The 27,951-nt window shown below is 38.7% G+C and overlaps 2 protein-coding genes across 2 annotated transcripts; one reads left to right on the forward strand and one right to left on the reverse strand.

Annotated features, from left to right (window-relative positions):
* Positions 1 to 300: 300 nt before the first annotated feature.
* On the reverse strand, positions 301 to 15,992 carry LOC100555342 (complement factor I). The gene is made up of 13 exons (XM_003221753.4): positions 15,608 to 15,992; positions 15,202 to 15,457; positions 14,472 to 14,622; positions 13,431 to 13,600; positions 12,842 to 12,952; positions 11,330 to 11,440; positions 9,797 to 9,826; positions 8,773 to 8,808; positions 7,373 to 7,476; positions 5,708 to 5,814; positions 2,823 to 3,097; positions 1,439 to 1,540; positions 301 to 920 (listed from the first exon to the last, which is right to left on the reverse strand). Exons 1-13 carry the CDS (start codon positions 15,668 to 15,670, stop codon positions 703 to 705), a joined length of 1,734 nt encoding a protein of 577 aa, XP_003221801.2. The 5' UTR covers positions 15,671 to 15,992; the 3' UTR covers positions 301 to 702.
* A 3,624-nt stretch (positions 15,993 to 19,616) lies between these two features.
* gar1 (GAR1 ribonucleoprotein) lies at positions 19,617 to 26,767 on the forward strand. Its single transcript, XM_008112115.3, has 7 exons — positions 19,617 to 19,756; positions 22,169 to 22,373; positions 22,453 to 22,607; positions 23,576 to 23,635; positions 25,127 to 25,265; positions 25,545 to 25,622; positions 26,294 to 26,767. Exons 2-7 carry the CDS (start codon positions 22,178 to 22,180, stop codon positions 26,305 to 26,307), a joined length of 642 nt encoding a protein of 213 aa, XP_008110322.1. The 5' UTR covers positions 19,617 to 19,756; positions 22,169 to 22,177; the 3' UTR covers positions 26,308 to 26,767.
* The last annotated feature ends 1,184 nt before the right edge of the window (positions 26,768 to 27,951 follow it).

The raw sequence follows: 27,951 nt of genomic DNA on the forward strand, positions 1-27,951 counted from the left end.
TTCTGACGTGTTTAACAATATTTTCCTGGGCATAAAGTGGGAAGGGGGGAAGCATGGGACTAAACTGTAACTAAAACAACACAGTAATACCAACACCATGATGAATCCCTTCTTTCTAAAGAATGTAAATGGGAACTTTAGTATTTTTACCCCTTTGGAGTATAAAGTTTCCAGAACATATAAGTATGGGGATTCTAGGTTTGTATGGCAAGGTAGCCTTAACATTCTCTGTTCATAGTTGTGTTCTTTTGGCAACAGTGTAACATATCAAGGATATTACAATACAAACCCCACTTAAACTTTTCTTTGGTGTATGCATTGCTTTTATTCAAATATAACATCTACGTACAACAATATGGACCTTTATAGAAGGTCATCAGAATTTAACAGTGGGTCAAATGAAAAATGTACTGAGTCGTAACTGGTAATATTCTGTGGCACAATCCAGGTAGAATTAACCACTTACATCATATTATTTTGGTAGGTATAAACCCACAATTCTATATGCCCTTATTTAGAAGTAAGCCTTGCTAAATCTATCACAACTTACTCCTGAATAAACATATAAGATTATGCTATATATGTCTCTCATTGGAATTAATGGGGCTGAAAATACTTAACTGTTATTAGATTAAGGTTTAATGTTGTATACAATCTTTTATGTTTTCTTGTTGTCTGTAGGATTTATTTTCATTTCCAAAATCACACGTTATATCGAGTAATGAGAGACATTCCAGTATGAAAGCCAATCCAATCAAAATAATCAGCCACTTTTGTATAAACACCAGGGTATCCCTTTATACCACAATTCTCACCCCAGCTCACAATACCCCAAAGATATCCCACATTGTCAGAATCAAAACAAACCAAAGGTCCACCTGAGTCACCTTTACACGAATCTACAGAGCCATCATGTGTACCTGAAAAGAGGTGGGAAACAATTATCAGATGTATATTTTTCCACTTTTGACATAATTTAAATGAATTGTGGGCTTCTATTTTCATTGAATTGGTTGTTCTAACACCCTTGTGTCTGGCTTAGAGCAAGGGTGGAAAAAGAGTGGTCCATGAGTCTCATGAAGCCCTCAGTCCTTTCTAACCATCATGCCAATGACAAATGCTATCTCCAGAAGCTTCCAGGGCAGGGGGGACAGAGGGGAATGTATTGTCAGGGTCACTTTTGTGGCCCCAAGGGCCCCTCCTGGTTTTTTTTCCTTCTCCAAAATGCTTTAGAGAATGTTGGAGATTTTTTTCAATATTTTTGGCCCCATCTGGCTATTTCAGGGGGTGACCTGGAAATTAACTCAGAAGCATTTTTGCCACTGAAATACAGTCCTCAAAAAACTTGAATTCAAGCTAAAGATAATTCAAGACTCTTGGCCTGTTTGGTATTGGACTTATATGTTCATACAAACTCATGAGCCAAGTACATGCTTACCTGCACATTCCATTCCTTCAAAATATCGATGTTTGTAGATGGCTGAACAGTTTTCCATTAAATAAACGTACCCCCACTTAAGGGCATATTGTCTTGTAAAAGCTAGAGATAAAAAAATAGAGTGAAAATCAACACATGATATATTTTTGAAATTGTGATTTGCTGTACTACACGAACAAATTCCCTATAGACTGCCATCTCTCCCTGATACATCAAATGACCCCAAATCTACCCCATTCACCAGTGGCTGGAGTGATCCAGCTTTACCCTTTCTAAGTCATTTAGCTGACATATCAACTACATGGAGCAGCAGTTAAGAACTCCCAGAAATGTAAGCAATCCAGCTTGCAGTAAGCAGAAACAAGAAACGAATGGGCACAGTCATTATAATGGAAGGAGTGCTTGTGAAAGAAGACTCTTTGAAGCTTAGCAAGAAAAGCAACTGGATGTGAGAAAAGGGCCTACCCAGGTTGCTTAAAGCACATGTGTCAAATGCCAAGGATGAATCCGGCCCACCATGTCATTTTATGTGGCCCTCCAGATGCTGGACTACAACTCCGGTATTCCTCATCATTAGGTGTCATGATTAGAGCCGATGGGAGTTGTGATACATGAACATCTGGAAGGCTGCAGTTTGTTCTGTTTAGTCAGGATAGTGGGGATTGGTTTTAGATACATGGCTTGAGGATATGATGTCTGACGTTAAAATGTCCTTTATACTTTTCTCAACCTTAAATCCACAAGTGCAGTTGGGTTACAATTCTCGTTATTCCCAGTCTACATGGTAGATAATAAAAAATGATGGAAGTTGTCATTCAATAACATCGGAGTGCCCAAACTGGGTAAAAACTGAACAGCACTGATCGCTATGTAAAAAAATTATAGTTGGTGCTCTGTATCCAGATTCTCTTTCCATGGATTCAATGGTCCCTTGAAGACAACTATAAGGCTAATGTGGCTCTCAATTAAAACTAGTTTGACATGATAACTTAGGTATTTTGCTGTCAGAAGCAAGGAAAGGTGCCCCTCCCAGTCATTCTCGGTATAGGAACTGACTGGCAGCTAGCTCTCATTTTAACATTGGCAACATGTGAGTGTCTTTCACCAAGAGAGGGAAATGTCTCAGGAGTTTTAGGAGGAAAGATTTAGAAAGCGGTCACTTTGGTCTGCCAGCATATGAGGAGGCAGGGCAAAAAGGGGAAGCATGCCAAGAGGAAAGCATGTCAAACAAACCTTTCTCATGACACTCTTCCATCTAGAAATCGATGTCCTCATTGTGAAAGAACATGTGGATCCAGAACAGGTTCCCACCACCAAGACTCTACCCTTAGAACACAATCACACTTGGCCACAAGTGATTGCCTATAGCTAGACAAAAGATTACCTTCATCAAATCCCCAGCCAGAAACTTTGCACTGATGACCGCTTCTGAACATATATCGTGACCAAGGGATGCATACTGGCACAGAATTGGGTGGTTGACATCTCCCCAGGTCCTTAGGTTTCAACTCCAGCAAAGCAATGTCATTTTTATATGTTTTGGAATCATAGTTTTCATGGATTATCACTCTTTTTAAATTAAATGTGTCTATTCCATCATTTGTTCTTATTGAGTTTAACATTCCAGTAAATATCCTATACACATGTGTACGGCTTGCTCTGCAGAAAGAAAAAAAAAGCAATATCAACTTCAAGTTCAGCCGAGAAAAGGTGTAAATATTACCCTGGAATAAATTTCCAATTATTGAATTTGGCAGACAGCTTATGTTTAACATAAAAACCTTCTGGTTTTCAAAATCACTTTTGTTTTCTTCAGGGATTCTTCAGTGATGTTATCTTGATCAGTAAAGTTCTACAAATATATGTATAGTACTTTGTTTTAATCAGGTTATCACAAATCATATCCAGGAGACTTTATGATTCTTGTGGATGTCCAATTGGTAAAAATTGTCAGCATCAACCTATATGTTTGTTAGAAGTTAAGAAGCCTCAATCCTGTAACAAGTAACCAGTTGATCAATAGCCTTGGTGGCCTTGGGTATCTAATTCCCTTTTGACCTAAGAGCCTTATTACAATTGTGTTGTGTGGCCATAAAAATGCTATGCAATCAAGATTACTGTCTTCCTTGTGCACCTTCAAAATCATTCTGGGATTACTGTGTCCATTAGTGCCCAAACCTTATCATACAGAGACTAACTCTTCCAACTTTATCTCAGCCCCTTCTAATTGTTTCTTTACCCTCCTTCTACCACGTTTGCGTTCATGTTGTTGTGGAAGGTACCTTGGGCATTACTCATGCATGGAAGGTCTTGGGTGAGAAAGGCGGGGTAGAAATGTTGTAAATAAAATAAAATAAATAAGGCAACAAGTAGAAAGTCAAAGTCAAGAACTGCATTCCTTTAACTTGTGTTTCCTTTCTACTTCGATTCTACATATTCTGGTTCTATAGCATCATGGATATGTGTGTGTGTGTGTGTGTGTGTGTGTGTGTGTGTGTGTGTAAGAGAGAAAATGAGATGCTACCTTGGCATGGTAGCATTGGAACAACTGAGATTTCAGAAAGGGGCTAGATCTCCCACCCAAAGCACACAACTACTGACCATTCCTTGACCATCCAAAATCAACATAAGAGAACAGCTGAACTTTTGCACAGGGCACCATAATGTGAAAGAAGTGGGAAAGCAGATCAATAGCATGTGTGTGTGTGTGTGTGTGTGTGTGTGTGTGTGTGTGTGTGTTAGTAAAATGAATCAATAGTAAAATGGTCTTCTACTGGACAAAATCAATAATAATAATAATAATAATAATAATAATAATAATAATAATAATAAACAACTTTATTTTTAACCCACCCTCTCTCCCTGAGGGGACTCAGGACGGCTTCCAAAGACAAAAAAGGCAAAAATCCCAAACATTCAATGCCATGGGAATAACAAAATAAAACATTAAAACAAACACTTAAAAATACTCAAACACAATAAACCACTCAGACAGTTAAAATAAATAACTAAACATCTAGGCTAAAGAAATACGTCAGTATGAAGAGCAACATGTCTCGTAGGAAGCTTTAGCAGAAGACACTATTATGCAGATACAATTTCACTTTACTTGCCTCATGCAATAAGGCCCTAAATAACCATTTTTAATATGTAATCTCCATTTTGGGCTTATTACTTTCTCAATCTTCAAGAATTTCTGTGACACATTAATATTTTACTTTTTGCAAAAAAAAAAAAAGTTAATACTTGCACATTTTCAATTTTTTTAATGTGAGCTGTTCATTTTTCCCCCTATATATACTAGCAGGAAAGTCATGTGCTGCATTTCATGTCTTCTTGTTTATTGCTGGTGAGCCACCTTCTTTTAATTATTTTTTTTTAAAAATTCTGAGGTCTATCTTTTAGGCAACTGTCAGCCATTGAAGGCACATCTACACTGTAGAATTAATGTAATTTGACACCACTTTAACTGCCAGGCTCAATGCTATGGAATCCTGAAAGTTATCATTTTGTGAAGCCCAGGTACTCTCTGAAAGAGAAGGCTAAAGACCTTGTAGAAGTACAACTCCCACGATCCCATTAACATTGAGCCATAACCGTTAAGGTGGTATCAAACTGCATTACTCCTACAGCTGAGATGCACCATGAGAATGCAATTTAACCATATCCTGTAAACATTAAATTTATTTGATATTAAAGTATTTACACAGTGGATAAGCATCTAACTTTAAAAACAAGGGATAAAGGTTTTGTGCGAAGGGCAGGTGAAAGCTAGGTACAAATGTGAGATAGAACTTCGCTGCATAGACTTTACAAGCACAATATGCCTTTAACTATTCCCACTTATTTCTGAAACCATCTTCTAAATTTAAGAGGAAATACACATTATTTCATCATATATGAGGTCAGGATTTTGATTACAGTATATGCATATTTTGTTATTATGATAATTTGAACTGTATTGGACATCAACTTGGAATGTATTGTGATTATACCAGAGCATAAAATACTTTGGAAAGTTAGGTTTTAAGGCGATATTCAACCAAATTCTCTGTTTTGAGTGGTTTGAATGAAAATTTAGTTAAGATGGTTTATCATCTTTTTCTTCAACCACACTATTTATTTTGATTCGTTAGAATTATAGTTTAGGCATGATGATTTACCTTGAATTCTCCTTTTCTTCTTTTTTCCTCTATGACATAGAGTCAGTGTTGATTTTTAAAATAATTTTATTACAAAGGTTTTTCTCAAACCATTCAAGCCACTTACCTCACACAATGTGCTGCAGTCAAAACCCAGCAACCTCCAATATAAACCCCTCCACAACTCACTCTTTCTCTTTCACCTCTAATTGCCACTTGCCATGGAAATTCATCCTGTACAAAAAGAGGGATTGAATCATTCCATGTTTTTGTTGACCATAGAAACAAATAAAAACTGTCTTACTATCAGTATTACTTGTCAATATGCATGGCTTGTAGTATTTGTTAAGAGTTGTTCTTGCCAATTGTATAACTAATGAACAATTTGGAGTACTGACTATAACTCATAAATCCATGTATGGCTCAGGTCTAAGCTATTTGCCAGATCATGTCTCCCTAGATGAGATGGCCTGGGCTCTGACAATGCAGTTTCTAACTGTGCCATATAGTTAGTGTAGACTCACAGAAAGCAGTTCAACTGTACGATATGAATCTGCAGTGTGGCCATAAAATGCAGTTTCAAACTGCATTATATGGCAGTGTTGATGGGACCTAAGTCCTGCCACCATCGCAAACACAATTCCTGGGAATGTCAGAGCACCTTCCTGGTGGCTGTTCTTAGACTTCTCAGTTCTCTTCCCAAGGAGGCCAGAATGGCTGCCTCCTTGTATTTCTATCTGCAACCTTTTTTATTGTTCAGACAGGCTTTTAGAACAGGAAGGTTTTAAAAATACAATAGGATGCTACATTGTTTTAACTAAACTATTTTAAAGAGTTTTTCATCTTTTTACTTCATTTGATTCTTTTAACTTGAACTTTGATTTGTTTTAATACTTTAAATAGTTTACTTCTATTGCTATGTTCACTTTTTATGTTTTAATTGTATTATACTTTTAAATTGTGAGCCTTATTGATTCCAATTTTTTTTGGAGGGGGAGTGAGATATAAATAAATACAACAATGATGATGAATGAACAAATAGGAATTAGCAAGCTTTTCCTTTTATACAGACAACATAAGTTGCCAAAACCTTAAATTTTTTAAGGATAGAAATATATGCGTTATGTACATTGCTGATGCAAACAATAAGTTAATTTTACAGAATGAATACTTTCATTTGGTACTTAGGTAGAACTAGTTATTAGCTACTTCCTGAATATCATGCCTGCATGTCATGAGTTTTCACTATCCATTATGTCTATCTGCCACTATATGTATGACTAATTTAGTCCTGCCATTATTAGCTCTCCACATTTCAGGTTGAACTTTTGTAGATTAGATTAATCACAGATTTCATTGATGTATTCTGTCTGAAAATAGCTAGTTTCTCCAGTTGGACTATAAAGCTGTGTTAAAATACCATAGAGTCTCCTACAGTTGTATTCGCTCAACTAATAAACCCCAGCATTTTTAATTCACATTTTTCCACGTTTGTGCTCTCCTGCTCCTCTAACCCCAGTGGATGTGGAGGGTTAACTGTAGCAGTTTTTTTTGCCAGCGGTTCACCTTCCTATTTATTTAATTATTTATTTACAACATTTATATCTTGCCCTTTTCACTTTGAAGGGGACTCAGGGCAGCTTACATGAGTGGCATTATTTCATGCCCAAACAACAATTTAAAAAATCCAGCAACAATTTAAAACAATGCTAAAACAACATATGTAAACATTAGCCTATTATTGTCAAATGTTTACATATGTTGTAAAAGAAGATTATTGTTCTTCCTTTACCTTTTGTGCCGTATTTCCTCCTAAGATTCGTTTCCAGCGAGTAATGGTGCGGTTTGCAATGCCACAGTGCAGTTGTGGTAAAAAAGTTTTTATCTTTCTTCTTTCTTTAATCAAAGAGGGAAACAGTGTTATTTTTGTAGAACATTCACTTGGTTTATAATTTGCTTATAATTTGCTTCCTATTACTTTTTTTAAAGTTCCTCTAAGGGGTAATAAGTTATAGGAGGTCACTAGTACACCTTATTATGCAAGTGGAAGAAAGCACAATGAAAGGTTTAGGATTTATCAAGTTATTTACAAAATTGACCACATGAGAGTAAATAGATTTTCAAAAGAAGTGCACAACTTCCAACAGGTATCATATTCCTAAAGAAAGCAACTTCCAGAGGAATAACCCAAAAATAGCAAGTTCAGCTTTTTTCTTGCATTTCTATGGCAAACATTTTCTCTCTTATTCTTTGTCTACTTTTTTTTCTGTCACCTTTTTGCACCCTGCTAGGTTACAGTCCAAAATCTATGCATTATTTTGATATGCAGCGGAACACATTTTGTGCTGGAGGAGGGAATCGCCCTTGGGGAAGGAGAAGGCTGGGATGGAGGAGGCACTGGCAAACTGCCTGAGGTCTGCCCACCAGATGTTCTCCATCTTTGGCATACTGCCTTTGACCTTCTGTCCTGCAGCTTTGAAATGCCCTCCTGAGACAGACTTGCTCTGCTCTAACTTTACTAAATGTTAGGATTTCATTGCTTTTATGTCTGATCTGTCAGACCATTGAATGTTTAATATTTCAGCCAGTTCTTGACAGATTCAAAAGAAGCTGTGAGGTTTGTTTTCAAGGTGCACCATCTGTTCACTACCCTGTGAGCATCCAACTTGACATGGGTGGACATACAATTTTTATATATTTCAGTAAATAAATTCAGTAAATATATATGGGGAAACAGTTATTCATAACTGCACAGTTGCAAAAGATCATCTGAGATCCCATTAACTTTTTCCATATCATGCCCAATTTTCTAGACATCTATCATCATGTCCCCTTTAACTCCCATTTTCTAACCTAAAAGAAGCCTCCGGTGGCCTAGGGGATAAAAGCCTTGTGACTTGAAGGTTGGGTTGCTGACCTGAAGGCTGCCAGGTTCGAATCCCCCCCGGGGAGAGTGCGGATGAGCTCCCTCTATCAGCTCCAGCTCCATGCGGGGACATGAGAGAAGCCTCCCACAAGGATGGTAAAACATCAAAACATCCGGGCGTCCCCTGGGCAACGTCCTTGCAGACAGCCAATTCTCTCACTCCAGAAGCAACTCAGTTTGCTTCTGACATGGAAAAACAAAAACAAAAACAAAAACCTAAAACTACAAACTCTGTAGCCTTAAATGAAATTATACAGCAGATTTACCTTCATCCATTGAGTCTTCTGCTTGTTCTGTTTCTTCTGCAGCAAAACAAAATTTTACAAATAATTAAACTATTGTTACTAAAATAGTGGCTCAAGCTGCGTAGTGTCATCCCCTTCAATGATATGTCAATGTTTGTTATAAAGTTGTCAACTTTTCACTATTGGTTCCAGTTGGCCTTTAGCAGTTCTTTGATTTTGTTAGCATTAGCACAGGATAATGCTGAAAAAGCGGAAAACACTTGCATGTGAAATCTGTTAGTATGGGCTCAAGAGCAAAACAAGTTCCTAAATGCAATTACAGTAGAGTCTCATTTATCCAACACTTGCTTATCCAACATTCTGGATTATCCAGTGCATTTTTGTAGTCAATGTTTTCAATATATCATGATATTTTGGTGCTAAATTCATAAATACAGTAATTACTACATAGCATTACTGCGTATTAAACTACTTTTTCTGTCAAATTTGTTGTATAGCATGACGTTTTCGTGCTTAATTTGTAAAATCATAAACTAATTTGATGTTTAATAGGCTTTTCCTTAATGCCTCCTTATTATCTAACATATTCGCTTATCCAACATTCTGCTGGCCCGTTTATGTTGGATAAGCGAGACTCTACTGTATAGCCATTTAGTAAATGTCATCGCTGTATCCTATGGGATTTTGAGAATGGACGTCTGGTGAGGCTTTGGAACTCTACAGCAGAAAATACTACAAATCCCAAGTTTCCACAGAATGGAGCTTGAAGAAGTAACTTTCTATAGTACTTCTCTCAGAATACCCCAATAAGCACATTCAATGGTAATGCAGACCTGGGAATCCTAAAAGGTAACTTTTACAAGTTCTGGTGGTAAGGAGACTAGTTGCCATATTAATTAAACATCGTATAGAGTATTTTTCCAGATCTTACAACTTTACTGTTTACTTTGCACAACTGAGAAGGAACCATTCAATATGGTTCCTACTACCCTTTAAACATGAGATGGTAAATAGAACAAAATAATAACAATGCACAAAATATCACCTTTTTCATTTTCCTCAAGTCTTCCATTACCTGTTTGAAACAAACACATCTATATAAAATCAAAGATATAGAAACCAAGAGCATTCAAAATGACCAAGACATACTAGGATAATTCTGTAGACTGGCTTTCTTTGTAAGCATTTGATTTGAGATACAGTAATACCTTCCAGATCATGTCTAATAGAGCAAAAGCTACCTTTAAACAGACTGATAGGTGAAGAAAAGGCTTATCATGCACAGAGACAAATGGGAACTTTAAACACAGATTTGTTTAATGACATTCTGCAATGATAATCAGATCTTTGGATTTAAAATGTCCAGGGCACAATCCTGGAATGGAAAATAATTTTGGTAGAATAGAGATTCAAAATGAAAGCATCCATTCTGAATGCCTCGACACTTGTTGTGGGACAAAGCACACATTTCCTCAAGAATATATTCATCTGCTTGTTGTGAAGTCTGGAAGCATCTTGTGCTTTTCAAAGATATACAATATGTAGGGAAAAGGGATGTATTTTAAACAATGCAAACAGGTGAAACCGCAGACTAGTTTTGCAGGAATGGGAGTCATATAAATCTACAATTTAAACTGAAGATTGTGTTACATTCACTGTCTCCTCTTCCAATTGTAACATGACACTCCCTTTTGGTTTTCCTGTTGCACAAATGGACACTAATGGGCAAGGGGCGGTAGCAGCGTATCCCTTGTACTGAGAAGAACCAATAATGTCTCTGGCAAAACATCCTTTTACACAGGACTGGGAATTTAATTTGGCTGTGTGAAAAGCTACACTCTGATGAACTCAGCAATTTTAATTAACTAAAAAGCTGCAATTTCTCAAAACCCACTTACACCAGGGAAAAATTACTATCTGAATCTAACCATAGATAATGAAACATTGGCTGAGATATGGAAAGAGGACCTGACCAGTAATGAGTTATACATTGAACACTGGATTAATTCAATAAAAAATTAAACACTTAACAACCAAAGAAACAGAAAGGAAAATACTGACCAAATGGTATAGAACCCCAATTAAATTAGCTCACATAACTAAAACAACCACAAAATTATGTTCGCACAGATGTGGAGGAATTGGATCCTATATGTATATGTGGTGAGACTGCGATAAAGTTCAAAAAACTTTTAACAAGGTAAAGAAGGAAATGGAAGAATTGAAAGGAGAGCCAAATATACATCAGGCCGAATCAAGAAGAAGTGGGATCTGAAATGGGGAAGATTGATAGAGTTAAAGGAAAAGGAAAATACAGAGAACTGAACCATACACTCTCCATGATAGATAAATTAAAATATTTGAACGAAAGAAAGTACTGTTCCCAGAGGGTGGGAGGGGGGGGGGGGGAGAGGGGAATAATATTGTCAGACACATGTGGGAGGTAAATGTGGAATCGGCAATGTCAAGAAACTTAAATGAATAATAGTGTTTGTACTATGAAATGGTTACTGGAACTGACATTATTTTACCTGTGTTTACAATTCTAAAAAGAGGTAATTGAAAAGACTAGGCTTACACAATTGATGACTTTCATCTTCTCCTGTTAGGCAATCCCTTTCGTTGTTACAGCGGAGTTTGTTTGGAATGCACACACCTGAATTGCAGTAGAAGCTGTCTCCTTTGCATGCTATTGGAACGATATTATCCATCTTATAAAAGGGTAAAACTCATAAATATCCAAAAGATTATACTAAGCTATTTACACATCAGATCAATGCATTTCAAGATATACTTGGTAAACAGTTCAAAGGAATTTTTAAAAATTCCAAGAAATGTGCTATGAAAAACAAACCCTATAAGTTTTCACAGGTAAAAACAGTAACATGTGTCCAAGGAACATCAAAGTGTGGTCATAGTAAAGGTAATTAAAGAGGAAAAACACACAAAATTAGAAAAGAATCCCACCCGTGGGAGAAAAGTGTGATGATAATGATAATGATATAATATGGCAGCAGATAGCTTTTGCCTGAGTCTACTGGGAAAAGCATGATTTTCCCGTCTCTATTGAATTAACTGAATGCAAACTACTGTTTGTCCTGTTTTGTCTTTCAAGAACAGCCTTAAAACAATATGGTAAGTAGTTGAAAACTGCTTTACTTCAGCAAAACATAAAGAACAGCACACTCAGTGGTATAATGCAAAAGAAAGCAAAGTAGTCTTAGAGCAAACACAGTTCTTAAGCCTCTGAGAAATTCACAAACCAAGTAGCAGTCTTACTTCAGACAAAGAAACAGCAATAAATCCTTAGGAGCAGTTTCCCAGATGCAGACTCGAAGAAGGCAAAAGGGGAGCCAAGGCTTAGGCATTAGAGTCAGTTTGTTGCCAGCAAAAGCTGACTGCACCTGCTTCTGCTTTATAGCCCTGAGTTCCCTCACATCTGCTAGGGCAGTTCCCAATTACTCAGCTGCATTTCTGGCAGCTATTCTAGCTGAGCGATGTCTCTGCTCTGTTTCCTTTCACCTCTCCTGAAATGTGGGTACTTGCAAAATCTTCTCCTCCGATTCCAACTCCCCCTCAGATTCATGAACATTTTCCTGCTCCCCTTCCTCTTCTGAAGAGGAATCCCTAACACTGTTGCACTTTGTATTCAGTTTGCAACAAATATAGTAAACTGAAGACAAAGTGGGAAAATGTAACATGTAGTTAAAAAAGGGACAACAGGTGGTTAATTAGGATAGTATTATGTAAAAAAATTTCAGGAGAGACTGAAAAACCTGTCTGAATAAAAAGGTATTAGACTGCTCACTGAGGGAGAACAGAAAGGGAGCTCTGGAAGGGAATTCCATAATGTGGATTAAATCCTTAATTTAAATTTGGTTTAAAGACAGCATAATAATCTAATTACTTTCTGAACCAATTGAGAAACACAAGGTGTCTTCTAATGTCTTGGTTAATAATCAATCGGTCTATAGACTGAATTTTTATGTATTTGTCTGATACAACTTTGAAGTATCTTTGAAGCATTTCATTTACTGGCCAACAAATTATAAACAATGAAAAGGTATATATGAGGAGACATATAGTATACCTTTGCAACATAGTTCATCGCTTAAGTCACCGCAATCATTGATTCCATCACATGTTTTTTCTAAAGGGATGCATTTGTTATTGACGCAACGGAATTCACTGCGGGAACATTCTGTAAAATGAAATAAGAGTATTTTCTATAAGAAATTAAATGTCTATTGTTGCTTCCAGATTAGATTTTATTTTGCAAATGACCTGTCACAGAATGTTATGGAGAGTTCAGGCATTAAAATTGTCCACTTTTCTCTAACAACTTTCCGACCTCTAATATTATATAGTGGTTTATGGTATCAAATTTGAGGTACTGAGGAGAAAAAGAAGATTTTATTCAGGAGGTTTCTAAGATTTACCAAAGCAGAAAATTTTAGAATCCTAGGAATGCAATCTTAACTCTCAAAACACCCCAATGAGAACTGACAATGTTTAGCAATGATAGAATATTGCATGTCTTATTGTAGTAACTCAGAAAACTTGATATATTCTAAGGCATGACATGGCTAGCCGGAGTATTGCATGTAACATGTTATTGCAAGTGTCACTATAACATCAAATTTGTCTGATTGTACTTCCCCTCAACTTGATATACCAACCTTTATGTCGTGTGTGGCACAACACCTTTGCCAACTTCACATTACTTTGACTCAACCGACTTACAGCACATTCAGCCAAACTGGTCTCTATCCCTCTGCATGTTGCCTTAAGGCATTCCTGCGGCTGTGAGGCTTCATCTGGATCAATGAGTTCTATACGATCAGCCCCTCTGTGCAAAGAAATATATACATTAAATATTTTCACTGTCTGAAGGACAACATGCACCATCTGTTTCTGACTTTAACTTCCTCAGTGGACAAAGAGGAAAAAGCATGTTCTTGCAAGAGTCTTGGAAACATCCCAGATTATATAGAGCCAAGCCAGCTATGGAGGGGAAGGAAGAGGTCAGAGGATTTAGTTTCTATCACTGACTTTGGATATTGATTCCATACTAAGGACAATCAGGCATAGTTATGACAGCAATCCTATTTGGGCATTCATTCCTTTATGTGCGTAGACACTCTTGTCTTCTCCCTTTCACTTCTGATCTTCCCATGTTAGTGAAGGTCTAAGGAGGAGGCATATCTACATTCAAGTACAGTATATGCAGTTAAAAATCTCCAAACAACTGGAAGCAGTGTTTTATGGACTAGTGCCAGTCGCCAAATCTGCTGATCTGTGGTAAATGTCCAACTATTATACCAAATCCTTAGCCCATTTAGGGGGGGAAAGTTAAGTCTTTATATCGGATAACCTGAGAAGTTATTTGTTTGTTTCATGCACACCAGCATGCTGTTAGAAAGGTTCACAGCCCAATCATTCCCAATCCTGGTTATTTTCACTGATAATATTGCAGTGTAACAATGTAATAATATAGTTTCACAAGTGCCAGGTAACCCAGATTTGTTAAATGAGGGTTCACCATGATGGGAGCTATCATAAAAACCTGGAGGGCACAGAGTTAGGGAAGGTTGCTTTTTTCTATAGCCAACCCAACCCAGAGGATTCTGATACTTTACTAATTAGTGGTGCTATCCTTTAAAGATCACAGTCATCAGCTTCAAGATTCCTCCATTCCACTTTGTGCAAGAATTTCTTACTCTGGAAAATTAAGCTCCTTGCAGGCTACGTTGGCCTCTTGTATACTCCATCCTTCTCCACATATAAATGCCTTCTCAGAGTCTTTCAATTCGACTTGAACAATTCCTTCTGAAGATGTATTTTTAGGCTCCAAAAGAACTTTAAAAGTCTCTATTTAAAAAACATAATTATAGTTTATACCCATTCAATATATGAAGAATGGTTAAAATCCACAAGTAGCCGACTAAGGTAGATGTACCCAAGAAAAGAACTGGAAAATGTAGTAAATGACCATGAATCACAAGATTGGAAGAGACCACAAGGGCCATCCAGTTTAACCCCTTGCCATGCAGGAACACATAACCAAAGCACTCCCAACAGAATAGTTGCTGAACTAAATGTAATTTACATATATTGTTAAATTAACATAAGAATCTACTTCTAAGTAAAGATAAATGGTCCCAATGAGATATTTTTTCTATTACAAATAATGCATGTGCCCCTTACTCTGCCATTCAAATCAAGAACGCATTCACAATCCATCTTCCTCTGCCCCAATGCCAGTTCTTTTGCAAAGGAATGTCAACAATTGTATAAATTTGACCTATATAACAAATTTAAAAGTTGTTTGACACCACATTTAGTGAAACATTGAGGATTCTAATCTGCTTTCATTCTCCATCCTAAAAGCTTGTCCCTCTCCATGCCAATCATTGATACAAAACTCAAAAAGGGAAAGATTTTTTTTACCTTGAAGGTTGCAGCTTCCTCTGTGCATAAACTTGCCCTTTTTACGTTGACATTCATAGCTTTTCTGTTGACAGTAAGTTCGGAAAGTTGTCTTGTCGGTTGTACAAACGGATGTCCCGTTTTTGGGGCATTGATAAGGCAGCTTACAGAGACAGGTCCCCTTTACACACCTCTGCCATGGATGGCAGAAAACCTTCTCGCAAGAATTATGAGTATAGCTCTTGTTCACACATTCTTCTATCAGGTCTGTCTCTTGCTAGAATAAAGAAACCCTTTTATGTAACATTTCTGTGTACTGCAGATCCATGACAGATATGTTCAAAGACATAAATAAAAATTATAAAGTACTGCAAATAAAAGCTGTCTTGCCACTAAACCAGAGATTTTATTTAAAACAAAATCTTACCTCTTGTCCAAAAGTACAAAGTGAAAAGGATAAAATGAGAATCAGAGGGGACAACAGTTTCATGGTGAAGAGTTATCTGTATATTAGAGAACGTTTTTCCTCTAGAATTCTTCCCAGTTTCAGGTTTGTGTTTAATGATCAACCACTAACAAATATTTGAAAAAAGACAGTTTTGAAATCAAGTGTGGGAAATCCCGCTTGCATTCATGGCTCCAAACTCTTCTGAAAGATTCTCCTGTTTGTTTGTTTCTAGCTCCAAAAAATGGGGAAAGAAGCAAGAAGATCAAGGACTGCAAGATCTCAGTAGGAGTTTACTGATCTGTGTTTATCTCTCATGTACTAGTCTCTACACTTTCATATTATTAAGGAGTTACTTCCTGATATATACTTCTTTGGAACAGCTGCAAAGCACAAAGGAAGCATGATTTGCATATTTCTCTGAGTACAGGATAGACATTTCAAACTGTGCTTAGTTAGTTGCTCAATTCTTTAGCAAACTGACTGAAAAGGAGTATTGTGTGCTGTTCAATAATGGGAGTGCCAATTTCCGGGATCAACAGGTCAACACAGGAAAGCATAACATATGTTATCTGATCAACAAATAATGGGTCTTTCCTAGCACACTTTTAATTAAGAATAGCAGCAGGGAAAATGGTAACATGATTTCATTTTTTGAATGATGGTTCAGAAAGGGTTTGGACAATAGATCCCATAGGGATTTCTGTATTGATTCATGGAAATTCTTCTGTGTTCTTTTGTGGAACAGTGCAGGGCAGGTGAAATCACAAATGGAAGAAGAAATGCAAAGCTGCTATCTCTCAGAAAGGGGAAAGTTTGTTTTTTCCACCCTTCATGCATTTCAGAAAAAGAAAGCCTAACAAATGAGTTCATATGGAAGAAAAAGGTCCTCTCTGATCTTAAAAACTAAGCAGGTGCAGCACTGGTTATTATTTGGATGGGAGACCACCAAATTTGTTGTGTGCTTGCAGGTCTGAAGGCAGACTAAATAATCCTAGATAATCTACTTACCCAGACACCAATGGAGCTGAATATAGCCATATGTTTCAACACCTTGCTCATGAATTGCACACTGCAGACTAGCCAGAAATAATCCCATATGGTGAGACTGAACTAGGGATATATTTTACACCGCTTTCTATATGGCCCAGTGGTTTTATAGAAAGAGAGGAATTCCAAGACAAACTTGGTAGGCTTCACCTCCATAGGGATCTTATGCTAAAATGTTGGAAGCCGCTTTGGGTCCCCATTGTTTGAGAAAAGCAGCATATATAGATTTATTATTGTTTTTGTTGTTGTTGTTATTGTTATTATCTTGGTAGGACTTGTGGAATATGAAAATTGAATGGTATCCATTACAAATATAGATGTTGAGGTCAAGGTTAGATCTTGAATCACTTGTTTTGACAATTGCCTGAAAAATGTGCAGTGTTAAAACAGGAGGCCGGATGTGAGTGTTTACATTAGGCTCACTCTTTTTTTTCTCCCTCCGGTCAGATGTCCCCAAACATCTACATGGAAGAAAGACCTTGGAGCATTCAGGGCCGAAGAGGGCTCTGTGACTAAGTTTGGCTGGACACACTCACAAAATCAATGTGAACAGGAAATGGGATGCACAGTCCACTCCCCACATTCCAATTCCTACCACCCTATACATTGGAAGAGAAAGTTGGAAAGTTATAACACATTAATGTGGAATGACTCTGGAGACCAGGGTTTGAATCCCCACTCAACTGTGGGAACTGACAGAGTGAATGTGGGCAAAGGCAAACCCCATCTGAACCAACCTTGCCAAGAAAACCCAATTTTAGAGTCATTGCAGGTTGGAAACTGTCATAACTCACCTTCTGGAGTCAGACGTCCAGGAATGTGCACCTCCTGATGATAGGGATCTGTCCAAGACAGTGGGGAGCTTTGCAGGAGACTGAGGACATTGAAGACATGCCACCATCCTTTTTTGAACAAAGATGAGGTACAGATTGTGTTGATCCTGGCAGCTGTTAAATAGGAGACATTGATTAATTAGGCACCTGCTGTTTTGGAGATAGTTGGCCATAAATCTACCAGAAACGCTCCCACATTTTTGTTGTTCGCAACTATCTTATCTATGTGATTGATAGTACTCTCCTGGCATTTGTGTTTTCTTAACCTTGGACTGGCTATATTTTTGACAACTTTTGTTTACTGCTTGTTGGCTTCTATCTGGATGGCTAACTTGTAATATCAACTCTTGGTCTGGCTGATGTCACCCACTTATTTTGCCCTGAGAAACATAGTGTTGGAGAAGGCCCAAAGGATCACTGTCACTGTCCTGGCATGGGCAAACTTCAGCCCTTCCTCCAGGTGATTTGGATTTCAACTCCCACAATTCCTAACAGCCTACTGCTGTTAGGCAGTGTGGGAGTTGAAGTCCAAAATACCTGGAGGGATGGCCGAAGTTTGCCCATGACTGATCTAGACACTATAGTGCTATTGATGCAGCTTAGAATTGCACTGGCTTTTTTAGCTGCTGCATCACAGTCTTGGCTCGTCTTGTTGGACAATCTGAAACTAGCCTGGAATGAGTTAAATCTTCTACAGCTCTTGCATTCTAACCCTCTGATGCTAAATGAAGCAATATTTGTACTTGATGCTTTTGAGGATTTGCCTTTAAAAAGTGGGATATAGTTTAGTGTCAACAACACATTTGATTGGTTTGCTGTGAGTTTTCCGAGCTCTATGGCCATGTTCCAGAAGCATTCTCTCCTGACGTTTCACCTACATCTAGGGCAGGCATCCTCAGAGGTTGTGAGGTCTGTTGGAAACTAGTCAAGTAGGGTTTATATATCTGTGGAAAGTTCAGGTTGGGAGAAAGAACTCTTGTCTGTTTGAGGCAAGTGTGAATGTTGCAGGTAATGACCTTGATTAGTATTGAAAGCCTGGCTGCTTCCTTCCTGGGGGAATCCTTTGTTGGGAGGTGTTAACCGGCCCTGATTGTTTCATTCCTGGAATTCCCCTGTTTTCAGATTGTTGATCTTTATTTACTGTCCTGATTTTAGAGTTTTTTAAATATTGGGAGCCTGGTTTTGTTCATTTTCATGGTTTCCTCCTTTCTGTTGAAATTGTCCACCAAACTCAGTATCCAAACATGAATCAAGGAGCATGAAAGTCACTGCAGGCTAACTCAATTGGAGAAGTCAGCCATGGCAGAGCACTTGATGAACCAACCTGGACACAGCCTATTATTTGAGGACAGAGAAATGCTGGACCACTCTAACAACCACCATTTCAGACTACACAGAGATGCCACTGAAATCCACAAGCTTGCGGACAATTTCAACCGAAAGGAGAAAACCATGAAAATGAACAAAATCTGGCTACCGGTATTAAAAAACTTTAAATTCAAAACAGTAAATAAAGAATAACTCTCAGAAAACAGGGGAATTCCAAGCATAAAACAATCAGGGCCAGTTAACACCTCCCAACAAAGGATCCCCCCAGGCAGGAAGCAGAAAGGCTTTAAAGCTGCGAGGCCATCAAATGCTAATCAAGGTGATCAATTGCAACAGTCACACTTTCCTCCAGCAGACAAGTTCTTTCTCTCACCCTGGACCTTCCACAGATATACAGTAGAAACCCCACTTGCCTAGTTTCCAACAGATCTCACAACTTCTGAGGATGCCTGCCATGGATGCAGGCGAAACGTCAGAAAAAAATGCTTCCCCATAGCCTGGAAAACTCACAGTAACCCAATGATTCCGGCCATTAAAGCCTTCGACAACAAACTCATTTCTGATTTATTTCAACCCTATCAGGGTTTTTGGGGTTTTTTTGGGGGGGGCGGGGGGGGGGGGAGACATTTACTCAGAAGGCGCTTGCTTGTGCAAGTCTGCAAAACCCTGGGAATGAAGAGAATCCTGGCTGAAAGTCGAACTAGCACCGGAAGTTACAGTTCTTCTCAAATGCCCGTACCTCTTTGATCATTCTAGCCAATAGATTCGCAAAGGGAAAGAGGAGTCACTGTCAAACGGAAACAGATTGGGATTGGCTGGGCAGCTGCAAAGGGACGTTATTCGTTGACGTCATCAGAGGCGGCCGGCGCGCGAGTTTTGGGGGCCACGTGGGAAGCCAAAGGGGATCGGTGTGCTCAAGGTACCAGGAAGGGGTGTTTTGGGGGGACGTGTCATATATTCATTCATTTCTGCGTTGTCTGGCAGGGTTTTGCCACTCCTTACTTTAAACCCTCCTGCCAACCTAGCAGTTCGAAAACATGCCAATGTGAGTAGATCAATAGGTACTGCTCCGGCGGAAAGGTAACGGCGCTCCATGCAGTCATGCCGGCCACATGACCTTGGAGGTGTCTACGGACAACGCCGGCTCTTCGGCTTAGAAATGAAGATGAGCACCAACCCCCAGAGTCGGTCACGACTGGACTTAACATCAAGGGGAAAACCTTTACCTACTTTAAACCATCCAGGTGTTTCTGAATCCAGAACAGAATTGCATCCACACTGTTGAATCAGTGCAGTTTGGTACTACTTTAACTGCCATGAGTCAGTGTGTGGAGGCTTGCAATTTAGGCCCCTTCTACACAGCTATATAAAACACACATTGAACTGGGTTATATGGCAATATGGACTCAGATAATCCAGTTCAAACCAGATATTGTGGACTATCTGCCTTGATATTCTGGTTTATATGGCTGTGTGGAAGAGCCCTAAGTGAGGTGCCTGCACTTTTTGGAAGAGAAGGCTAAGGACCTTGTAAAACTACAACTCCCGTGATTCCATAGTATTGAGCCATGGGAATTTAAGGGCCCTTCTACACTGCCATATAACTCAGAATATCAAGACAGAAAATCTCACAATATCTGCTTTGAACTGGGTTATCTGCCATATATTCCAGTTCAAAGCAGATAATGTGGGATTTTATTCAGTTGTGTGGAAGGGGCCAAAGTGGTGCCAAACAGAATTAATTCTACAGTGTAGACGTGCTCTTAGACTCAGGAGACCAGGGTTTGAGTCAGGTCCATAGCCAGAAAAAAAATTGGGAGGGTTTTAATTCCCCCTATCCCATAACTTTTCAGGTCAGTGTCTTCTGATTAACAAGGCCCTGAAATTACCATCATTGTGCAAATGTTCTTCACAGGTAATAGGTCCTGAATCATCGCTCCCTCTTTAAGTCAATTGTTATAGACCACAAAGGACAATAGTTTCCAGAAGTTTCTTTCTGTTTTCTTCTTATTACCTTTATCATGATGACGGGTTACATCAAGATGTTTTCCACTATGAATTAGCAATAAAATTTCAGCCAAGCTCAAGTTGTTCTGATGGTACTGTACTCTGTTTTTTGGTGTCTATTGAAGACTTAGATTGCATTTTTCAATCACACAAAATGGTTTAGCAACACTACTCAGAAAACAGAGGAATTCCAGACATGAATCAGTCAGGGCCAGTTGTCAGGAATTGTGAGAGTTGAAGTCCAAAACACCTGGAGGGCCGAAGTTTGCCTATGCCTGGTCTACCCTGCTTGTCTACCCCCTTAGGGCTGCCTTAAGCCAAACATGACTTGAAGGCACACAACAATAACACCATCTGTCTATGTTTATATATAGTGTATACACATATATATGTGGAGTTCATTTCCAAAAGGTACCAAATCCTTCTGAACACATTTCCTAGGAATCATGCCGAGAATGTGCATTCTTTTGTTATAAAATGCAATTTCACAAATCCTGTACTGAGTTGATTTGATTGTTTTCATATGTACATAATATTCCAAGCCTAGTCAACAATGGGTTTAATACCTTGTGGAAACAAACTCCAAATATATATGCAAACACACAGGGCATCCCAAAATAGTATATCCCTTTAACAGCTTACAGTAGCCATGGTAATGATGTAAAGACTAAGTGAACACATTTATCTTGAAGAGTGAATGTTACAATGATTGAATCAGATTTACAAATTCCCACTTAGCCGTAGAAACCATAGAGGAAGGCAAACAAATCTTGCCCATTGTGATAGATAGATAGATCAGGTAATTCGGAAATGAAGTGAAGGCACTCCTCTTTCTAACATTTTGGTATTTCAATACAACAAATTCCATTGTACACCCATCTCGATACCTAGCAAGAGCTAGATTGACATTGCCATATCTACATATGTATGTTTTAATTTAATTCCAAGATGCTGGGAATAGTGGAGTGTTACCTATTTGTTTTTGTTACAAAGCAACATGATAAAGTTTACACTGGTAGATTTTACATGAGTAAATAATTGTTATTACCTTTTTATCTTGATTGAGACACAAAGTGGCTCACAACATTAAAAAATGTGCTATTATTTTGCAGTGTATACATTTTTGCTGTTTCTCGTAGTAAAACTCTAAAATATAATTTCAGTGATCACTGAGCTTTTGGAAAGGCTTACAATGTGCTGTCTGCTGGACTGTTTTGTGGACTGTTCTGTGTTACCCATAACACCAGCTAATGTGCCCGGCACAGACAATATTAAATATTTGCTAAAAATGTGTTGTTGTTGTTGTTATTTCTCTGTTAAACAGAAGGGAGGGATGTCATTCCGAGGAAGAGGAGGGGGCAATCGTGGTGGCGGATTCAATCGTGGAGGTGGATTCAACCGAGGTGGAGGCGGTTTCAATAGAGGCGGATTCAGTCGTGGTGGTGGAAGAGGTGGCTTTGGACGTGGAGGAGGACGAGGAGGCTTCAACAGGGGTGGATATGATCAGGGACCCCCCGAAAGTGTAGTCAGTAAGTGGTATTCACTCCTAATCGAATTGGAAGAAAATATTGTTCCATGTTGACTGACTTCATGCTGTCTCTCTTGCAGTTCTGGGAGAATTTATGCACCCTTGTGAAGATGATATAGTTTGCAAATGTATCACTCAAGAAAGCAAAGTGCCTTATTTCAATGCACCAGTCTATTTAGAAAATAAAGAGCAGATTGGGAAAGTGGATGAAATATTCGGACAGATCAGAGACTTTGTATCCTTTGATTTATTAAACACTTGTATTCCGTCCTATATCATGGGCTCTCAGGATGACGTATAATGTAAGTAGTTTAAAACATTTTTGGATTAAAATGTTAATAATTTATACAAAATAAAAACATATTAAAGAAATAGTTTAAAACCATTGTAAAAACTGCAGTTTAAATCTATTTGCATGTATACTTGAAATAAGTTACTATATATATTCATATATAAGTCAATTTCATGTATAAGTTCAAGACAGGTTTTGGGGCCAAAATCATGGACTTTGATATGACCTGTGAGTCATTTCAAGGAGAGGGGAAAGATTCTGTCAAGTGATTACTAAATAAATTATTTAGATATAGTACAGGTGCTCTGCTTGGGTAGTTACAGCTCAAAAAGTCCTTTCCCAATTCTACTCAGAAAAATTATTTATTCTTATCCAAAAAAAAAGGAACCATACTTTTTATTAAAAAGGCAAAAGCCAAGAGCTTAATCAATCCTTGGGAAAATCTAAGTAAAGCATGAGCTCCTTCTACTCTTTGAGCTTCAAAGAGCCAATTATGCTTTTTCTACCACTGCCATTTTCCCACCCAGACATGCAAAAAGCCGAGAATTGGCTGCAGTGGAAAGAGCAAAGTGAATGAACTTGAACTATTAAGTCCACTGTGTGTGTGAGTCATTACTGTCAAGTGATTACTAAATAAGTCAAGAATCCAGGTTATCTGGTTTGAAGTGGATTATATGGTAGTGTAGACTGTATAATCCAGTTCAAAGCAGATAATGTGGATTGTCTGCTTTGATAATCTGGATTATATGGCAGTGTAGAAGGGGGCCTTAGAACAGACACACTGAAGTCAATGAGACTGTGGCCAGTCATGAGTAATGAGTGTGACTTGGGCTTTCTGTAAAAGTTAACTTATGCTTATGGAGGAGATATAAAATGCTTTTTCAAATGATTTCCTTAAGCAAATCTAATAGTATTTTTCCGTCAAACTGTCAGACAATATGAAAGCGTCTTCCTTCAAAAAACTACAAAAGGTAAGATTAAATTTATCTTCAGTAAATAAAGTACATAGCTTTACTTACAATGCTTTTGTCAACAAGTTTTAATCATGTGCATGAAATTCTTATACACAGAACGTAATTTAAGCATACCCAGTGGCTTCTTGAATGCATATGTAGCAAATAGGGTATTTAAATATTGCTACTTTAAAAATATGCAATTTCTCTAATGATAGCAGTACTCCAATGTGAGACATGTTTATTTAATAAAAATTGTAGCATCCAATGAACTGTTCATTGATACTTTGTTCATTAATATGCGTTACTGGTCCTATTTCAGCTAAAATTAAGTCATAAATAAAACAGTAATTCTGTTATGTTCATTGGAATTATACTTGCTTAGGATTTCCCCAAGCATCTTATGGAAAATAGTGGAAATTTGTAAACCTTTGGCTAACTTATCACATTTGTTAAACAATGTTTAGTCATACTTAACTGAATTACAAATACGTAGTAACATGTTGATCAATTGATTTGTAGTCCACAAAACTCAGGCTACAGTAATAGAAAGAAAATAGTTATAGAATCATAGAGTTGAAAGAGTCCACAAGGGCCAATCCAGTCCAACCCCCTGCAAAGCAAGAAGACACAATCAAAGCACCCCTGACAGATGGCTATCCAGCCTCTGCTTAAAAAATCTCCAGAGAAGGAAACTCCATCACACACTGAGGCAGCATATTCCACAGCTGAATAGCTCTTACTGCCAGACTATTCTTCCTAATGTTTAAGTGGAATCTCTTTTCCAGCAATTTAAATCAATTGCTCCATTTCCTAGTTCCCAGAGCAGCAGAAAACAAGCCCTTCCCCCTCCTCAGTGTAACATCCTTTTAAATATTTAAATATATCTATCCCTTTCTCTCAGCCTTTTTTTTTCAGCCTACCCAGTTTCCTAAGTCATCCCTCATTGGGTTTAGTTTCCAAACTTTTGATCATTATGGTTGTTCTCTGGATATGTTCAAGTTGTCAATATCCTTCTTGAACTGGACACAGTATTCCAAGTGATAGCAGAATAGAGTTGGACTATGACTTCCCTCGGTTTTGATACTATACTCCTATTAATGAAATCTAGAATTGCATTGGCTTTTTAGCTGCTGCATCACACTGTTGACTTATATTCAGCTTGTGATCTACTAAAACTCCTAGATCCCTTTCACATGTACTGTTTTCAAGCCAGATGTCACCCATCCGATAGCTGTGCATTTCATTTTTATAGCCAAAGTATTGAAATACAGTTTATTTGTTTTGGCCCAGCTCTCTAATCTGTAAAGGTCATTTTGATCTGGTCCTATTAGCTATCCCTTCTGATGTGGTGTCATCTGTAAATTTGATAAGCATGCTTTCATCCAAGATTTACTTCAATAAAACAAGGCTAATTTAATTTGACAGTCTAAAGGTGCAACATGACTATGGGTTTTGCAAATGATATTGAAAGAGTTGACAAATCCTAATACAAGCTTTCTGTTTCAGTTTTACATCGATCCAATGAAATTGCTCCCTCTGCAGAGATTTTTGCCACGGCCTCCTGGAGAGAAAGGACCTCCTCGAGGCGGGAGAGGAGGCCGCGGAGGAAGAGGAGGAGGCCGAGGAGGAGGTGGTAGAGGCGGAGGTAGGCAGCCTTCATTCTTGCATGTGTCCAGAGCAGCCTTTGCCAATCTGATGTTTTCTGAATGCGTTGGACTATAACTCTTGCAATCAGCTTGGGGGATTGTTGAGTTGTCATCAGGTGCCCCTGGAAGGGTTTTCTAAATCAGGCATGGGCAAACCTCGGCCCTCTAGTAGGCTGTTAGGAATTGTAGGAGTTGATGTAAAAAACATGGTTTCTACCAATATTTTTATTTATTACCAAAAAATCTTAACTTGCCTTCCTGCGTTCTCTTATTTCTAGGTGGATTTAGGGGTGGCAGAGGCGGTGGAGGGTTCAGAGGAGGACGAGGTGGTGGAGGTGGTGGCCGAGGATTCAGAGGTAAGCATTTTCATATTAATTTAGCAATATTGATTTTTGAAATTGATAACCTGTAGTATTGTTTTTGTTCTGAGGAATGTTTAGTACTGTATTCTTTTGCTTATCAATATGGTTCAATTAAGGGAATATTCCAGGAATTCTTTGTAAGTTTATCATGGTATTCTTATCAGTTGTCGAAGGTAAATTTCTGTTCATAGATGCCGTGTCTGCCAATTTTCTCCCCATTCAACATGCAACCACAGAAGGAAATTGGTTGTATCTGTAATGCCTTCTTGATTATGTCAAAGCAAAGTGTGTTGCAGAATGACCTTGTGCCCCAAATTCCAGTTAATGTGGTGGGCCAAATAATGAGAAACTGAGGACCCTTTCAGACAAGCCCTTTATCCCAGGATCTGATCCCAGGTTTTCTGTTTATCCCAGATTATCTGGCAGTGTGGATTCATATAATCCAGTTTAAAGCAGAAAACCTGGGATCAGATCCTGGGATAAAGGGCCTCAGACATTTTTTGCAGGTCATACCCATCACTGTCCTTTGCTAAATTGTCACTAATGATGCAGAAATACTACACACTATTTTTGAAGGAACTAGCTGTTAATTATAAGATATTTTGCAAATTTTCCAGATTAGATCTGAAGAATCTAAGTTTTTTTCTTATTTTCTTTCAAATCAGGCAGAGGACGTTAAAATAAAACTACATTATGGCTGCATCTTCAAAATACAATGAGAGGATTTCTTACGAACTTGAATGGACAATTTGAAGCATACAGTAATTTGAACTATTGCAACTATACTTCATGGATTTCTATTAAGATGGAACAGATTAAGAAGTGCAGCTGCTTATTTTGAAACTACTTGGATCTTACCTTGGGCAGCTGGATTTAGATGCAATGATATTTTACAACTTTTTTATCAATTTATTTTTATATCAAAAATCTCTTCTTGGTTTTGGGAAATCAGTTAACTTATAAAAACAGTTTAAACATTTACGTCATAAAATACAAATGTTTCAGATTAATTTTTTTTGGTCTTTGTGTTTTAGTTATTGTCAGTTTTGATGTGCACCATGAAAACATGTATATCCAAATAACCTGAATATGATTTCAGGACTGCTAATTTGAAATAAATTATAATTTAAACCCTACAATGAATGATAAATGAAAGCTCAGATGTCTTAAATCAATAGTGTAATGTGGAGCTGAAACTACATTTATTGTGCCATAGTGCAAAGATACACATAATACTGATTGGCAAGCTGTGTGTGTTTTGCTTTGCATCTGATCCTCTCCCCTGAATAATGCTCTGTCAATACATTGTTTTTTAAATTTAGGAAAAAAACCTGAAGCAGCTTTATTAAGGAAACGAAGAACAATGTTGATTGATTTGCTGTAATTCAGCGGCCGTCTATTTTGGGAGATTGTTGAGGTATCTGATTTTGTTCTTCAGCTTTCAGAAGGATGGGCACTTAGCATTAAGGCACATTTGAGGTTTGGTTTTATATAGTATACATAGACAGGGCCGGTTTACCTTACGAGGCCAGTTAAGCTGCCGCCTCGGGCGCCGCCGCTAGGGGGCGCTGTCGACGCCTCGACAGCGTCCCGTAGCGCCGCCGCTGCCGCCGCGCCAAACTACAAAGCTCTGAAGTGGCTGGGATCCACCAGAGCAGGAGGAAACGCGCCCAACCAGACCCTCGGGAGCGCCTTTCCACCCACTTTACAAACCCGAGGAGCGGCTTGAAGGGGCTCTGAGCCCCCCAAAATCTCCCCTTTGGGTTGGCGGGAGAAGAGGGCTTTGAGAACGAGAGGATCTTCAAGGCGGGGGCCCAGCTCCAAAACAAAGCCGGGAAGGAGATAGATGGGACCTGGAAGAAACCCTCCCGAGATCCTCCTCCTCCTTCCCTCAGGAGTCTGGCACCACTTGCACAGCGGCGGAAAATGAGGGAAGAAAAGACAGATAGAAAACGTGGGGAGTGGAGCCAGAAGCGCGCCTGCCTCCGTCCTTCTCCTCTTCCCTGCCTCTCACTTTGGGAGGTTGCGAGGCTCCCAGGCGCTTCCCCCACCTTCCAGCTCCGGAAAGAGGCTTCCCCGCTGAGGCTGAAGAAAAGGAGAGGCTGAAGGGGGGGAGAGACACGCCAAGCCTGGGGCGCTTCCTTCCTCCTCAGCGCCGCCTCAGCCCAACTCTGCCTCTTTCGTTCCCTCTCCCTCTTGGTCTCCCCGCCAGTGGAGGGCCGGCGCCTCCTCCCTGCAGCTCCGCAAAGAGAGGCGAAGAGAAGGAAGGCTCAGGGCTCGGCCGGGCAAAACAAAAACCCCGCGCGCTCCCAAAGAGACGAAG

This window comes from Anolis carolinensis, chromosome 5, assembly GCF_035594765.1.
Source record: "Anolis carolinensis isolate JA03-04 chromosome 5, rAnoCar3.1.pri, whole genome shotgun sequence".
NCBI lineage: Eukaryota > Metazoa > Chordata > Lepidosauria > Squamata > Dactyloidae > Anolis > Anolis carolinensis.

Excerpts from the sequence above, each read along its gene's own strand:
- LOC100555342 (XM_003221753.4), bottom strand. The coding sequence starts at position 15,670 with ATGAAACTGTTGTCCCCTCTGATTCTCATTTTATCCTTTTCACTTTGT. Across the intron at positions 15,458-15,607 it reads TTTGTACTTTTGGACAAGAG|CAAGAGACAGACCTGATAGA; the intron begins GTAAGATTTTGT and ends TCTTTATTCTAG. Across the intron at positions 11,441-12,841 it reads CGATGAACTATGTTGCAAAG|CATGCAAAGGAGACAGCTTC; the intron begins GTATACTATATG and ends TCGTTCCAATAG.
- gar1 (XM_008112115.3), top strand. The coding sequence starts at position 22,178 with ATGTCATTCCGAGGAAGAGGAGGGGGCAATCGTGGTGGCGGATTCAAT. Across the intron at positions 22,374-22,452 it reads ACCCCCCGAAAGTGTAGTCA|TTCTGGGAGAATTTATGCAC; the intron begins GTAAGTGGTATT and ends TCTCTCTTGCAG. Across the intron at positions 23,636-25,126 it reads CCTTCAAAAAACTACAAAAG|TTTTACATCGATCCAATGAA; the intron begins GTAAGATTAAAT and ends TTTCTGTTTCAG.